This window comes from Ranitomeya imitator, chromosome 4 (genome assembly GCF_032444005.1).
Source record: "Ranitomeya imitator isolate aRanImi1 chromosome 4, aRanImi1.pri, whole genome shotgun sequence".
NCBI lineage: Eukaryota > Metazoa > Chordata > Amphibia > Anura > Dendrobatidae > Ranitomeya > Ranitomeya imitator.
Genome location: NC_091285.1, coordinates 434042270 through 434058470, shown reverse-complemented (window position 1 = coordinate 434058470; position 16201 = coordinate 434042270). Strand labels below are relative to the sequence as shown.

General features: G+C 42.2%; 2 protein-coding genes across 2 annotated transcripts in view; both read right to left on the bottom strand.

Annotated features, from left to right (window-relative positions):
• The window catches only part of TBC1D2B (TBC1 domain family member 2B), a 147824-nt gene that overhangs the window by 32194 nt on the left and 99429 nt on the right, over positions 1 to 16201 (bottom strand). The window contains exons 7-10 of the mRNA XM_069765568.1: positions 9772 to 9882; positions 9102 to 9295; positions 7183 to 7677; positions 6863 to 6980 (exon numbers count right to left, since the gene is read on the bottom strand). Of these exons, the coding sequence (XP_069621669.1) occupies positions 6863 to 6980; positions 7183 to 7677; positions 9102 to 9295; positions 9772 to 9882 (918 nt within the window). The remainder of the gene's footprint in view (positions 1 to 6862; positions 6981 to 7182; positions 7678 to 9101; positions 9296 to 9771; positions 9883 to 16201) is intronic.
• Positions 655 to 3284, bottom strand: LOC138674175 (uncharacterized). Its single transcript, XM_069762087.1, has 2 exons — positions 2164 to 3284; positions 655 to 1845 (listed from the first exon to the last, which is right to left on the bottom strand). The coding sequence occupies exons 1-2, from the start codon at positions 2517 to 2519 to the stop codon at positions 1335 to 1337; spliced, it is 867 nt and encodes a 288-aa protein (XP_069618188.1). The 5' UTR covers positions 2520 to 3284; the 3' UTR covers positions 655 to 1334.

Below are 16201 nucleotides of genomic sequence, written 5' to 3'. Positions count from 1 at the left end.
TCCTGAGTTCTTGCATCTAAATGCAGGCTTCCAAAATTCATTTAAAATTTTGGGAGAACAAGTGACTGCTGGTTTCAGCATGGTGCAATCTCGCATGAGTGAAAACCACCATGAAATCAGCAGTCGCTTGGATAGGCTGCATTTAGATGTAAGTCAAGCTCCAGCAAATCTTTTTTTTCAGTCCATGCTCAGGAGCATGGAGAAGCTTTCTTTTGATCAGCAGATGCGGGTAATGAATAGCTGCCATAACGCTCTTCTGAAGGTCATCAATGAACCACAATCTACCCCCACACCTCCCCACACATCCCAGTCCCAATTTCAACACTATGCCCCACAATATCACCGCCAGTCCCAATATCCACATCAGTCCCAATATCCACATCAGTACCAATACCCAACCCGGCCCACAACCCAAATGTATTCACCCGTGTTTTCTTCGTCTTTGCCCACCTTTCCTTCCCCAGGAAGTTTTCCACCTACCCCAACACAACCCCCCTCTGGTCAGCCTCCTGTTTTCCACCCCCCTGTTTTCCACCCCCCTTCCACTGCAGACCAAACAGGTAGGGTTTCCCCAATCCCACCTACCGACGTGGTCCAACCTTCCAGCCCCTCCTCCCATAGTTACTCCACCCGACACTACCAAGACCTGTGAAACTTACTTAAAAATTCTTTTGTTGCCAAAAAAAAAAAAGTTTTTGAAAATTATCAAAATCAAAAAATTTTGGGAAAATTTCCACAAAAAAATTATATTTTTGAAATAAAAATTTTTCTGGTTTACAATCTACTGTGTGTGTGTTGATTCATTAAGGTAAATATTAAAGGTTAAGTGAAAAGAAACACCAGACGTTTTCAAGGTATAACAAAATGGTTTTATATTAGCAAGCAAACCACACTTTGTGGATTTTTTTTTTTTTTTTGGGGTTGCTACAAAAACAATTTTGACAAACAACAAAAACCAAGAAAAACATGTCACACAATGATGTCTTGCCATGGAATCCGCCCAACAGGTGACAAAAAATAATCCGCAAACTGGTCCCTCATCATAGTAACCGAACTGGTGGAGCGAACAGAGGCACTGCGGTAATCCCACAAGGATGTCTCCAATTGTTCGTCATCCAATGTAACAGGCTCCTTTGAAATAACAAAATTATGGAGCACCACACATGCCTTGACAACATCGTCTACAGTTTTTGTTTCCAGTTTTATTGCCGTCAGCAGAACTCTCCACTTTGCCGTCAATATACCGAAAGAGCACTCTACCACTCTTCTTGCCCTGGTAAGACGGTAATTAAAAACCCGCTTGGTACGGTGTAATTCCCGGCTGCTGTATGGTTTCAGTAGGTGCGGCGAAAGGCTTCATCACCTACACACACATATGGCATGGCTGGTTCACTTGTTCCTGGGAGCGGTCTTGCTGGCGGGAAATTGTAGGTATCTCCATACAGGCAGCGACCCATTGCAGAGTTTTTAAACACTTGGGAGTCGTTGGACCGGCCATACGCTCCTATGTCCACAGCAAGGAATCGGCAGTTGGCGTCAGCAATAGCCATGAGTACAATTGAGAAATATTTTTTATAGTTATAGTACTCGGATCCTGTTCCTGCCGGTTTTGCAATCCTAATGTGTTTGCCGTCCACGGCACCAACACAATTTGGAAAATTACACATTCGCTCAAATTGTTCGGAACTTCTCAGCCAGATTTCCATTGTTGGTTGTGGGATATACTCCGGCTGTAAAGTGTCCCAAATCACACGACATGTGTCCTTCACAATTCCGCCAATAGTGGAAATCCCCAGCCGGAATTGGAAATGGAGTGAAGTCAAAGACTCACCCGTAGCTAGGAAGCTGCAGGGAAAAAAAAAAAATGTAAAAAAAAATTGCACAGACCATCAACCAAGAAAAACCAGTGGAATGGCCTCAAACAAACCAACACATTACATGCTGCAGAAAATGCGGCGCAATGTGTCAGTGCAGTTTTCTCTGCAGCATGTAATAACATTCAATATGAGCAATGACACAAGAAAAAAAAAAGCAGTGGAATGGCCTCAAATAAACCAACAAATTACATGCTGCAGTAAATGCGGCGCAATGTGTCAGCGCAGTTTTCTCTGCAGCATGTAATAACATTCAATATGAGCAATGACATAAAGAAAAGATGCTTACCGCAGTGTCACCAGGAGCCGCTCCGCCGGTGTGATGGCAAGCCTCATCCTTGTGTCCTGCCTTTGGATGACATCCTCTAGTTTTCCAACCAAAAAATCAAAATGTTCCATTCTCATCCGTACATAATTGTAGAATTTCTGTGGGTTGCACCGCAACTCCAGATAGAGAGTGGACTGGACACCCCTGGTCATCCGCAGCTCATTGATTGGATGTATCCAGAATCGTCGCCTTCTCCGTTGCATCCTCCGTCTTTCGGCTGCCGCCTCCTTCTCCCGCACTATGATATCCAGGCGATTCGTCTCAAATATAACTTCAGTAACCAAACTCGAAATCCTCCCAATTACACCATCCATCATTGCCACTAAACTAAAACCCTCAAAGATGTGCTGTAAATACAGTCAGTATATAGATTTCCCTAGTTTCCAGTAGCCAATCAAATTTTGGTGCCTCCCATTTTAAAAACGGATCCGTCGTAAAAACGTATGCAACGGATGGTAAAAACGTATGCAACGTATCCAGCATTTCAACGGAACCGTTTATCGGATTTGCGACGGATCCGTCGAAATGCTGTATGCGTTGCATACGTTTTGCAGTTTTTTGACGCATCCGTTTTTTCGGGAAAAAGACGTTTTTGTGACGGTTTGCAGTTAACGCTAGTGTGAAAGTAGCCTAAGCGCTTCAGTGTAAGTTTCCAGCTGATGCAGCTCCAGAGATTGGCAGATCCAATGTAATGTAGATTAATAGGAGGAGTAGGCATCTTGCGTTGCTGGTTGTGTATCCAAGTAAATCAAATAAATGGCATATAAAGGTAACAGTGCGGTTTACTCTTGATGCCTTTGAAGAGCTATGACTTTTTCATCAGCAAAACCACAAAGAACTTTGATGGATTTTCTTGGATGCACAACAAACAGTGCAGGATACCCCCAACTACTATTACTCGATCAAATACTCAGTTTGTCAAAATTACCGTAAATTAAAAGGGAACCTGTCACCGGATTTGTCACATATCAACTAAAACTATCACCTTACTCAGCACCCGCAGTAGAGCAAAGCACAGTGTGTAGGTGCGAGATTTCGCCCAGCAATGTGAATGAAATCAAAAAAGGAGGACAGAGCAGCAGCCGGGAGGAGGGATGCAGAGGCCAGAAACAAAGCCCCTCGTACCGGACCGATAGGATTACCATGAGACCAATATCAACTGAACAGAAAACATTATATGATCATAATAATAATAATAATAATAATTTTTATTTATATAGCGCCAACATATTCCGCAGCGCTTTACAAATTATAGAAGGGACTTGTACAGACAATAGACATTACAGCATAACAGAAATACAGTTCAAAACAGATACCAGGAGGAGTGAGGGCCCTGCTCGCAAGCTTACAAACTATGAGGAAAAGGGGAGACACGGGAGGTGGATGGTAACAATTGCTTTAGTTATTCGGACCAGCCATAGTGTAAGGCTCGGGTGTTCATGTAAAGCTGCATGAACCAGTTAACTGCCTAAGTATGTAGCAGTACTGCATAAAGTGAATGAGAACATAATGCGAGGAACCTGATTTTTTTTTTTTTTAAATAGGCCACACAGGGATCGTTAGGTTAATGCATTGAGGCGGTAGGCCAGTCTGAACAAATGCGTTTTTAGGGTACGCTTAAAGCTGTGGGGATTGGGGATTAATCGTATTAACCTGGGTAGTGCATTCCAAAGAATCGGCGCAGCACGTTTAAAGTCTTGGAGACGGGAGTGGGAGGTTCTGATTATTGAGGATGCTAACCTAAGGTCATTGGCGGAGCGGAGGGCACGGGTAGGGTGGTAGACTGAGACCAGAGAGGAGATGTAGGGAGGTGCTGAGCCATGGAGTGCTTTGTGGATGAGGGTAGTAGTTTTGTACTGGATTCTGGAGTGGATGGGTAGCCAGTGTAATGACCATATATTATTGTATCATGGCAAATTGCCAATAAATGACCTAGAAAAAATAAATGGACACTCCTTGAAAACCTATAAGGCTACTTTCACATTTCTGTCTTTTGCCAAGCGTCGCAATGCGTCGTTCTGTTGAAAAAACGCATCCTGCAAAGTTGCCCACAGGATGCGTTTTTTCCCATAGACTTGTATTACCGACGCATCACGACGTATGGACACACGTTCCATACGTCATGCACTGGATGCGTCGGTTTTTGGCGGACCGTCGTAGCGAAAAAATGTTCAAGGGAAGGTTTATTTGTACGTCGGGTCCTGCAATTTTAAGCGCGCAGGCGCGGCCGGAACTCCGCCCCCTCCTCCCTGGGACTTTACTATGGGCAGCGGATGCGTTGAAACACTGCGTCCGCTGCCCACGTTGCACAGAATTTTCACAATGTCCGTCGGTACGTCGTGCTGACGCTTAGCGACAGCCGCGTACCGACGGAAATGTGAAAGAAGCCTTAGCGACACAGAGTTAGAGTCCAACAAGATGAATAAATATGACAATATGTTTATTACTAAATTCAAAAACACTGACAAAAACAAATAATATAAAAAAGTCAATAGCGATGATATTAGGATGCTACAGATCCACAAAACTGACAGGTATATGTAGAAAAGGCCAATGTTGTATATAATACTGACACAATTAGTAATATCTATAAATACGGGACAACAGATGATTAAAGTATAAACCAAAGACTGGCAGTTATATAAGTTATCAATCAAATGTGAAATAGCCAGTACAATAATAATAATAATAATAATAATAATAATAATAATAATAATAAGGTGTCCCAGAAAATATAGTTAGGCAAATAAAGTAGGGTGAAAATGTCTATGAGCCAAGAAAAATGAAATGGTGTATGTACTGTGCCACTTGCACACAGCATAGTGTCATGAAAATGCAAGGTGAAAAGAGTGTATGCCTAAAATGCTAAAATGCCATCTTACCCACAGTACCCCGAGTGGATAAGAGCAGATAAGCAGCCCCAACGCGCGTTTCGTGTGGGATGTCTCAGGGAGCCGTATTACCATAAAGACCAGGAGAAATTCAAAAGGTTTTTAGGGGGTATGCAGGTGGTGACCTAACCATTTATGAACTGCAGTACAGGCGCTGGATAAGGTGATATATTAACTAAAATTACGACAAAACTGGCGACAGGTTCCCTTTAAGAACATCTCCCATAAACTGAAACGGCACTATACTACAGAGCTTGGTGAGAAAAATAGAACTAGCATTAATCCCGCCATATCATTGATAAATAAGTTGAAAAATAACAGATTCAGCACTGAAGCCTGGGGTAGGCCACTTATAATAGGGGACCATCCAGAGCAGTAGTCATTCACCACAACACGCTGTGGGGGGGGGCCTCTGCTGACATTTTGTGAAAGGCTGGAGCCCCCCACCTCAGTTCCATGGTTTTCTGTGTGGTGGACTCTGGGAAAATGGCCGCTGGGGGGCGGCGCATGCGCAGATTAAGATCTCGGCACCAAGATCTTGGGAGATGAGATTTCAGAGCTGAGATCTCATCTCCCAAGATCTTGGTGCTGAGATCTCCATCTGCGCATGCGCCCCCCCCCCCCCCCCAGCGGCCATTTTCCCCAGAGTCCACCGCAAAGGAAGCCATGGAGCTGTGGGGGGCTCTGGCCTTTCATAGTACCAGAGACCCCCGCAGCGGCACATGAGACCCCCGCAGTGGCTCCAGAGACCCCGCAGTGGCACCGTCGGGAACCCGCAGCACCGCCCCTTATCCCAGCCTGCGGTAACGGTATCGGTAAGGTATATACGCATTACAAGACGCATCCCCATTTTCCCCCCAAATTTTGGGGAAAAATGTGCGTCTTATAATCCGAAAAATACGGTAATTAGAAAAACTTCTATAAACTCTGATACTGCTGTAAATCATACTGACCTAGACAATCATTTTGACAAGTAATTTTTACCGTAGTATCAATACCATAAAAACAAAACTCAAAATTCAAATTGAGAAATTGCATTTATTTAGCAATGTTACCACACTTGGAATTCCTCCCCCACTTTTTCCAGTACAATGAATAGTAAAATGAATGGCGTTATTCAAAACGGCAACAAGTTCTGCAAAAAAACAACCCTCATACATCTATGTTAACAGATAAATAAAAAAAATTATATCAGTATAAAGAAAAGGGAGGATAAACAAAGCGCAAAAACAGAAGAAAAAAAACGAATAAAATCACCAAGTCAGGGAGGAGTAAACTATATGCCTCCCAATGAATGGGAACAAAGCTCTCCGAGTCTCCGAGAATGGTCACTACACCTGGGGTGTCAAACTGCATTCCTCGAGGGCTGCAAGCAGGTCATGCTTTCAGGATTTCCTTGTACTGCACAGGTGATAATTTAATCACCTACACAAATAATGAGTTGGTGATTAAATTATCACCTGTGCAGTACAAGGAAATCCTGAAAACATGACCTGTTTGCAGCCCTCGAGGAATGCAGTTTGACACCCCTGCACTACACTGTGAATGAAGCTGTAGTGTTCTGGCCCTATACACTGCAAGATTTCATGGGTCAGGACCTTCTAGCAGCTGACTGTGGAGTGTCAGGTCATGGATGGCTCAGAAATATCTTAGTCCTAGACAACCCCTTTAAGCCTACTAAAATACATTTCAGCATAACCAGCAAATATTATAAACAAGTTTTAAATATGAAGCAATACGATGAATACCAGGATGCATGCAACAGATACCTGGGATCCTAGAAGAGTTTTGGTGTAGTAATCACGTGGCATGAAGACCTCCACTATTGTAACCAAGCACCAAAAGGCATCCTCCTGATCAAGGTAAAGGAGAGCAATAGCGGCCAGCCTAGCAATAAAAGAACACACATTTTACATACACATTGCATGGAAGACTGATCATTAATCCCTTTTTGTTGCCCAATGACATTTTGCCAACAAGGGCTACATTATTAGAAGCTACATGCTCGTGGGTCCTACGTGTATTTCTATTCTAACTTCATAGATGTGATAAACAAGAAGAGACTGATCCTAACACAAATAGCCCTCACCGATTCAATCCCTGGCAGTAGCCAATATCTGGATTCCTCCAAGAATAAGCCAACAAGACATTGCGTAGCTTCTGAATGCCCTCTGAGGTGGGTGAGGTGTAGTGCTTGTTGTTGGGAAGTGTCCTCATGAGATCCAACTCAATCTGCTTTGATGCTGGGTTTTGCTTTTCAAGAGCTTTTTGTAGGAGACTTTGGAAATATCCAGGTAGTTTCTCTTCCTTTAGTTTCTTGATATGTAGGTTTACAAACATCTTCCACATTTTAGAGCGATGCTGGTGAGGTATACCGTTGCGGACAAGACTCTTCAGCTCTGGTGAATGGACCATCTCACGATTTACTGTGCTGGCAAAATAGTTTTCCCACTTCACCACTGTTGAAATTTCTTGGCTCTCTGACAGAGACAAAGACTTGAGATCAAGGGCTCTTACTCTTGCCACCAGCTTTTCCTCATCGTCATCTTCAGGAATGTTCTGGAATCCATATATATCATATTTGCTACATAGAAAGAGATTACTGAATTAACTGACTGCAAAAATAACACACGACAGAATAGAATTTACACAATTTATAAGAAAAGCTCAACAACCATAATCCTCTATGGGGTATACCAGGCAGAGGATAAGAAGTGAAAAGAACAAGAGTAAACGTTAAAATAACGCGTCGGGAGAGCGCAGCCACATACCGCTATATGCCTGCTTGATCCCAGGGCATTGGCCCCTATATCCTCCGCGGCTCTGCACAGTTAATAATATCCACTTTATTTATCGCCATCTACCTTTTCCAACCACTGATGCTGTTATTATATAGGGATTTCTGCATTAGCCTCTTGAGTAGCTTGTTAAGCACCAGCGGTTCTCTGTACTCTGGAAATACCCCTCACCACCGCTCAGCTCTTTGGTTTTTTTTCACTATATACACTATGTATATGATGGCTCTGTAAGGCGGTTTATTTTACCTGTCACTTCAGTCAGCTATATTTTTATAGCCACACTTGTATTCTATAGAACATTTATACCCTGCCTTGGAGGGGGATCCATTTCATGCGGCATATATACCATTCTGTAACATCCTTTATTTATTTGATTGGCTCTTCTCTCCCTTTACCACTTAGAGGTCCCATTTATGTCTTTTTTTATGTTATGTATTTTTGTGTCCCCCTTGTTTTTTAATTTATGTACCAATAAATAGTTATTTTAACGTTTACTCTTGTTCTTTTCACTTCTTATCCTCTGCCTGGTATACCCCATAGAGGATTATGGTTGTTGTGTATCCTTTGGAGTGACTTTTGAGCCACAAATACTAATTAGGACCATGATAATGAATGGTTATAAGAAAAGCTGTAGATACACATCTCAAAACAAACGTATGCACAAATTCATACTTCATAACTTTTTTTGGTGGAACATATTGCACAGTGTCCTGATAACAGTAGTTCTCTGATGATTATTTTCCCCAAGAGCAAAAAGTAGTGGGACCCTCAGCAATCAGCAAGATATGTGATAACTGGGTAAAAACCTGTTGGAGAACCAGTCACCTCCAGTAACGCTATTTATCTGCAGATATAGTGGTAATCTGCAAGTAGATAGCATTTACATCATGGAAGAGCAGCTAAAGGTAGAAAATGAAGTCATACCCTCCATGCACACTTGCTGTCATTGAGGGAGCCGTTACAATCACTGCTCACTACACAGTGATTGCATTGTAATCACTCCCCAACATAATGATGGTTAACCTGCTGTGCAGTGAGCAGGGACTAATACTGACTGGCTGCAGGGAGAATATAACTTCATTTTCTCCCTGTAGTCGCTGCTTCAGTAATCCTGCTACATAGGATTTGATACCTGCAGATTACCACAATATCTTGGGAAAAATAAACACAAGGTAAGCATCAGTATATCAAAATTAGCAGATGTCCATACCTCATAGCGTGGGGTCTGATGTATGCATGTTCAGGGTGCTCAACTGTATCCACCTTCAGAGCATCCTCTAGCAACTGGTTCACAACCTCTTGGCCTGGCCCTTGGCTATCAACACATACTGGTGTTTTCATCTCTTGAAGAAGGACAAGGTACTTGCTCTCTATCTGGCACAGTTTGGCTTCCAAATTGGAGTACTGTAGAAAATATACCAAGCAGTGAGATTTCTAACTGTGATTGAGATATAGATTATACATGTATGTGTATGTTTGCATGTCTTATCATAAACCATTATGATAACATTTGTGTATCTTTAGATTTCATAGTCTATGTTTAAACTACTTATTAGTTTGCTTACTTTGAGCCAGATATGTATGCCGACATTTTGTGCACAATGTTGCACATGATGCCCAGCACCTTTCCTTCAAGCTACACCAGACAAGGCACAGAAAGTGTTTCCTACAAATATGGTGCATGTTATGAAAAATAGGTTCAAATGGTGTCAGAATAATGGCACATTTAGCTGGATAAATGTCCCTTAATGTATTCCTCCATGAGGCGAGGTAATAACGATAAATGGATAAATGATGTTACAGACACCTTCCATTTACCCTGTGTAATTGTGTGTAGAGGAAAGCCTCTGTTGACTTACTTGCACTTATGGACAATTTACCTTTGCTTCCAATTCTTGCTCCCTTCTCTCAGTGCTTCTTCGTAAGGCAGAAAGCTCCAATATTTCTTTATTGAGAAACTTGTTTTGTGCCTTATAGCCCTGTAAACTATCCTGTAAAGAAATAGTTGAGTACATTTACATTTGATTTTTATCTTCACCTCCCTAGGCCCATTAATAAGGGGTTATCCAGTACTGCATGTCGTCATACAGTACATATAGAGTAACAGTACCTATATAATCCAACTATTCAATAAGATTCAAATAACCACAATACAGTTTTCCCCTTCCCAACCCAAAACTAACATTCACCCTCCCCACCCTCTCCCATGGTGTGCATTACAATAAAACCATACCCATGCAGACATAGGTGTTATTATCAGACAATTAGTCAAATACATTATCCTACAACCAAAACAGGTGGTAATCAGAATTTACAGGATCAGTAAATTAAATAAGACCTCCCTAGCCAGCTTCTCCGAAATCACAGCTGCGCACCTAATCCAGTCTCCTCATACTTTACTAAATTTACCAACCAGACCCCTCCTGATGTAAACCTTCTTTCCATTAAGACAGTAGAGTTGAGAGCTTGGACCACTTCTTCTACGCAGGGAGGGCTGGTTGCCAGCCAGTGTGTGGCTATACAGTAGATTTCCTAGTCTGGTAAAGTATTTCAGCCTGGGGAGATCCTTCCACCTTCCCGGTTAATCCTATCACACGTTAGGTTTGAATATTAATCACTTCTGCTATTAATTGGTTATCTGAGTATAACTGATGCACATATTTAAATTCCTGATTCTGCAATCCTCCAAATCTGTCCAATCTCCACAACTTCTCTAGACTAAAGTTGTTCCTCAGAGGGGTGTACTTTGAACAGTCTGGTGGACATGTAAAAGATGGTTATGATGACAAATTTTATGGACCAGTAACCGGGTAGGGTATATAGTCGGACTATATACAGATTTGTGATTCCAGTATATCCAGTATATTCTCCTCCCCTCAAGTATTTTAATAATATCGATCCTGCTTCTTGGGCCTCCTCCAATGCTGTTCACAACAACAGTAATTTTCAAACTTTAACTTTTGACCAAGATTTCAGATCGAAATTAGTCTGTTAGGGTTATGACTTGCTCACCATCATCGTTAGAAAAGGCCAGGTGATGCAAATTTCTGATTCTTTATAAAAACCCAGCCTCTGCTAACCTTGTGCTAAAAAACAGCAGCACTCTGAAAGTGAAAATGGTGGCGGCCCACAAAGCAGGAGAAAGCTATAAGATAGCAAAGCGTTTTCAAATTGCCCTTTCCTAAATTCGAAATGTAATTAAGAAATGGTAGTTAAAGGGAACCTGTCACCCCCAAAATCGATGGTGAGGTAAGCTCACCGTCATCAGGGGTTTATCTACAGCATTCTGTAATGCTGTAGATAAGCCCCCGATGTAACCTGAAAGAGGAGAAAAAGAGGTTAGATTATACTCACCCAGGGGCGGTCCCGCTGTGGTCCGGTCAAATGGGTGTCTCAGGTCCGCTCCGGCGCCTCCCATCTTCATTCCATGAAGTCCTCTTCTGGTCTTCATGCTGCGGCTCCGGCGCAGGCGTACTTTGTCTGCCCTGTTGAGGGCAGAGCAAAGTACTGCAGTGCGCAGGCGCCGGGCCTCTCTGACCTTTACGGCGCCTGCGCACTGCAGTACTTTGCTCTGCCCTCAACAGGGTACATAAAGTACGCCTGCGCTGGAGCCGCAGCGTGAAGACCAGAAGAGGACGTCATGGAATGAAGATGGGAGGCGCTGTACCCGACCTGAGACACCCATCAGAGCGGGACCGCCCCTGGGTGAGTATAATCTAACGTCTTTTTCTCCTCTTTCAGGTAACATCGGCGGCTTATCTACAGCATTACAGAATGCTGTAGATAAGCCCCGGATGACAGTGAGCTTACCTCACCATCGATTTTGGGGGTGACAGGTTCCCTTTAACAGGAACAGTGGAGGTCAAGATAAAGTCTGGAAGACCAAACAAAAGTTCAGTGAGAGCTGCTCGTAGGATTACGAGAGAGGCAAATCAGAACACCGGACTGACAGCAAAAGACCTTCAGAAAGATTTAGCAGACTATGGAGTTGTGGTACATTCTTCTGGTGTTCAGAGACACCTGCACAAATATGGTCTTTCCTGAAGAAAACATATCCTGCATCCACAACATAAAATTCAGTGTCAAAAGAATGCAAAAGAACATCTAAACAAGCCCTGTGGACTAATGAGGTTAAAACAGAACTCTTTGGCCACTATGATCAAAAGTTTATGTGGAGGAAAAAGGGCACAGAATTTAATGAAAAGAACATCTCACCAGCCAACCATTAAGCACGGGATAGATCAATCATGCTTTGGGGTTGTGTTGTAGCCAATGGCACGGCGAACATTTCACGGGTAAATGAAATTTCAACAAATTCCTGATGCAAACATAACACCATATGTAAAAAAGCTGAAGTTCAAAAAAGGATGGCTTCTATAAATGGATAACGATCTTAAAAACACGTCATAGTCCACAATGGACTACCTCAAAAGGTACAAGCAATGGCCCTCAAAGTCCCCTGATCTTATCATTGAAAATCTGTGGCTAGACCTCAAAATAGCAATGAATGCAAGAAGACCCAGGAATCTCACAGAACTGGAAAAATGGATGAAAATCCCTCAAACAAGAATTGAAAGACTCTTTGTCTGGCTATAAACAGCGTTTACAATCTGTGATACTTTGAAAAGGGGGTGCTACTAGGTACTAACCATGCAGGGTGCTCAAACTTTTGAATCAGCCTATTCCCTTTTTCTAGTTTCTAAAATGTAAAAAAAATATATAATACAAAGGAAATCTGTCATCTTTAATTTTAGCCCTTTTAGAGATCATTACATCTTCAACTTGCTTAACTGTTCATAATAACAGTAATTTTGACCAGGGGTGCCCAAACATTTACATGCAACTGTATGTACGCCAGCTATAGGCAGGCTTTGACAGAAGTACAGTCATGACAAGCACAGAGGTCTTCAGCAGACACCCGGCTGTTGTAGCAACCCATTGGCATCCTGCAATCATTACGGTAAATGTTGCTGTTACAGAATAACAGTGGCATTTAAAAAGGTTAACAGCCGCAAGTGGAGGCAGATGATAGCTAAATAATTCAGCCATCATTTGCTGGCTCAGCTTGCGATCCCACATCAAAGTCAGGGAATCTGCAAATGTACGTCACATGTCAGTAAGGGGTTGATAACATCAACTTCCATGTTTTCATGATTATTTGATTGAAAAATCAATAATACACATAAAAATAGGCAAATTTGTCATATATGTTATCAGACAAATCTGCTTATTACTCCTCCTGGACTGACCCTTCACTCTCAATTCATGGGTAAAATCTTCAAACTCTTGTTTTAAGTGAATACAGATTTTCTCATTACTGAGATAGGAGACGACCGTTTGTCCTCTTAAAATTCTATGGAGAGGGGAGGATGAGAAGGGAGTAGCTAGACACAGATTCTGCTGCAAGATTTCCTGAAATTAAAGTAACTGTGTGTGCACAAGTTAAGCAATTGGTGCAGACATTTTTGCATCCTTTGGCAGGAAAAAAGGGTGATTAAAATAAGGCTTGGTTCACACTACGTTAGTGCAGTCCGTTCAACATATCCGTTAAACGGACTGCACTAACGCAAGTGCCGGCACTTGCACAGCGCTAGCGCAGATGGAGCTTCTGCTAGCTCCATCTGCGCTAGCGGCGAGCTAGCAGTGACGGACCCGGAAACGCTGCAGGCGGCGTCTCGGGTCCGTCACTCTATGACGGCGCATCACTAGCGCACGCCCATTGTGGGCGTGCGCTAGCGATGCGCTCGCCATTGCTTGTAATGGCGGCGTTAACGGACTACGTTACACCGCGTTATGCCGCGGTGTAACGTAGTCCATTAAACGGGTTCACACAACGCAGTGTGAACCCAGCGTAAGGTCTTACATTGTCACAGTCTGCTTTGCCTTGAATTGGGGTGACCTGCTTGGTAGTGTGGGGGTAAGATATTGGGTCTTTAGGTGCGGTTTTCTTGAGACTGGTATTTTCTGAGCAGTCAGCTCTATTGTGCCTTTTGGACACTAAGGAATCCCCACAACTTGTGGGAGGTATTGCCACACAATTATGTATACTGCCTTCATATCAAATAGGGTATTTGGGTAAAAACTTCATGTGATTCCTTTGAAGGGGGAGAACAGCATGCATATATTGTTTGGTCCATATTATTTGGAGTCTGGTCACACTTAGAAACAGGGTGGATAAAAATCAATGTTTTTTTTTTTAAATAAAAAATTGGATTTTTTTGATTGAAATCGGATTTTTTTTATTTAAATCGGATTTTTTTCAATAAACTGCTTTTTGAGGAAAATATTTTACCATTCAAAGGTTCTTCCATCTTGAGATAAAGCTGAGTTGTTTAACTCTTAACTCAGTAGAATAAAGGCTGTATATGTGTAACATTCACAACGCCATGCTCTTCCAGAGGTTTCTGTAGGATTAGTGGGCAGTTTCTCTCCTATATTATCACAGACGCTCGCTTTACTTACGCAGTTCTCAAAACTGAATTTGAGGTCCCAGCCTCTTCTTCACAGCAAAAATGTTACAACATGAACAGAGTTGAGAAAAAGACCTTAATCCTATTGTTCTACAAACCTATGAATACAGAATCAACCCCTTCAGTGCCAAGTCCAAGAAGTTAGACAATATGTTTCTGATTGTTTGGAGTGGAATAGATCTGCACAACACAAGAAGAATGTGAATCTAAGTGTGAGGAGGAGGAAGGGCAAGCAGACAAGAAAATGAAAGTGAAACTTTGAGCACAATACTGCAGCATAGCCACAGACAGACAAGTCTGGATCTGTTTGTGTGTACGATCTGAGGTTTATTACATTCTTTCCTTATAATGGCAGCAGGCCGTAAAAGAGACCCAGTTTGGGAATATTTTAATGAAGCTCCTTCGCCTATCGGTAAGGCAGGCATGCGTGCAAAATGCCAACGATGCAACAAAGAGATGCAAGGCCTGGTGGCGCGAATGAGGCAACATCATGAGAAGTGCGGTGATGAAGATGACCAAAGAAACACTTCTGAACAGGCAGGATCTTCAGATTGGTAAACATTTTTATTGAATCCAATTTCTAAAGACTGAACTGTCATGTGTGAGAAAAATTATATTTCTTATTATTACTGCATGTTACTGTCATTTGCTACAGTTATGAAGAAAAACAAATATTCCTTTTGGGGCAGGGGCATTGATGTGTTGCGTACAATAAGCAGAAATTGTATAAACAATAAAATAACAGCATTGACTTTTTTTGTTTAGGGAAATTCATGGATTCTGGAAACTATCCACCTCCAAGATCACCATCATCCTGTTCTACAGTTTCAGAGTTATCCATCCAGGATAGTGCTTCATTAGCAGCAGCATCATCATCAGACACCCACAGCCACATATCACCATCACCCAAAAGGAAGAAAAAACCTTTACCTCCTGGAACCACCATAGATAGGTTTGTGATAAGAACTAGCAGATTAGAAAAAGAGTTGATTGATGAAAAAATTGCCCAGTTTATTTATGCAACGAACTCTTCTTTCCGTCTGACTGAGAACCCACATTTCATTAATATGGTTCAGTCACTGAGACCAGGATACAGTCCACCCAGCAGAGCTGATGTTGCAGGGAAACTGCTGGATCAAGTGTATGACAGAGAAATGGAGCAATGTGCAACAGCTCTGGAGGGTAAAATTGTTAACCTAAGTATTGATGGGTGGAGTAATGTCCACAATGATCCTATTGTATGTGCTTGTATAACAACAAAAGAAGGTAAAGTCTTCCTTGCACAAACAACTGATATGTCAGGAAATGCACACACAGCAGAATACTTACAAGAAGTGGCAGTAAAAGCTATAACGACATGTGAACAAAAATTCAAATGTCTAGTACGCAGTTTGGTCACTGACAATGCTGCAAACGTATCGAAGATGAGAAGAGATTTAGAAGAGCAGGGAGGGAATACAAAGCTGCTAATAACACATGGTTGCAGTGCTCATTTGCTGCACCTCTTAGCCGAAGACTTAAGTGTTCCAGAAATAAAGGCTAATGTTGTTGAAATTGCTAAATACTTCCGTAATAATCATTTTGCTGCAACAGCTCTGAAAAGGATGGGTGGAACCAAGCTAACGCTCCCACAAGATGTTAGATGGAACTCTGTGGTGGACTGTTTTGAGCAGTATATCAAAAACTGGCCTATTCTGATGACACTTTGTGAAGAAAATCGAGATAAAATAGATGGCACGGTCACGGCCAAAATCCGCAACATTGGGCTTAAGAGAAATGTTGAACATATGCTGAGCTTCCTGAAACCCATCTCTCAAGCTTTAAACAAAATACAGAAAAA

Bases quoted from the DNA above. Each gene is read 5' to 3' on its own strand.
- LOC138674175 (XM_069762087.1), bottom strand. From the start codon at position 2,519: ATGATGGATGGTGTAATTGGGAGGATTTCGAGTTTGGTTACTGAAGTT. The intron at 1,846-2,163 runs GTAAGCATCTTT...TTTTCCCTGCAG, and splicing joins CGGCTCCTGGTGACACTGCG to CTTCCTAGCTACGGGTGAGT.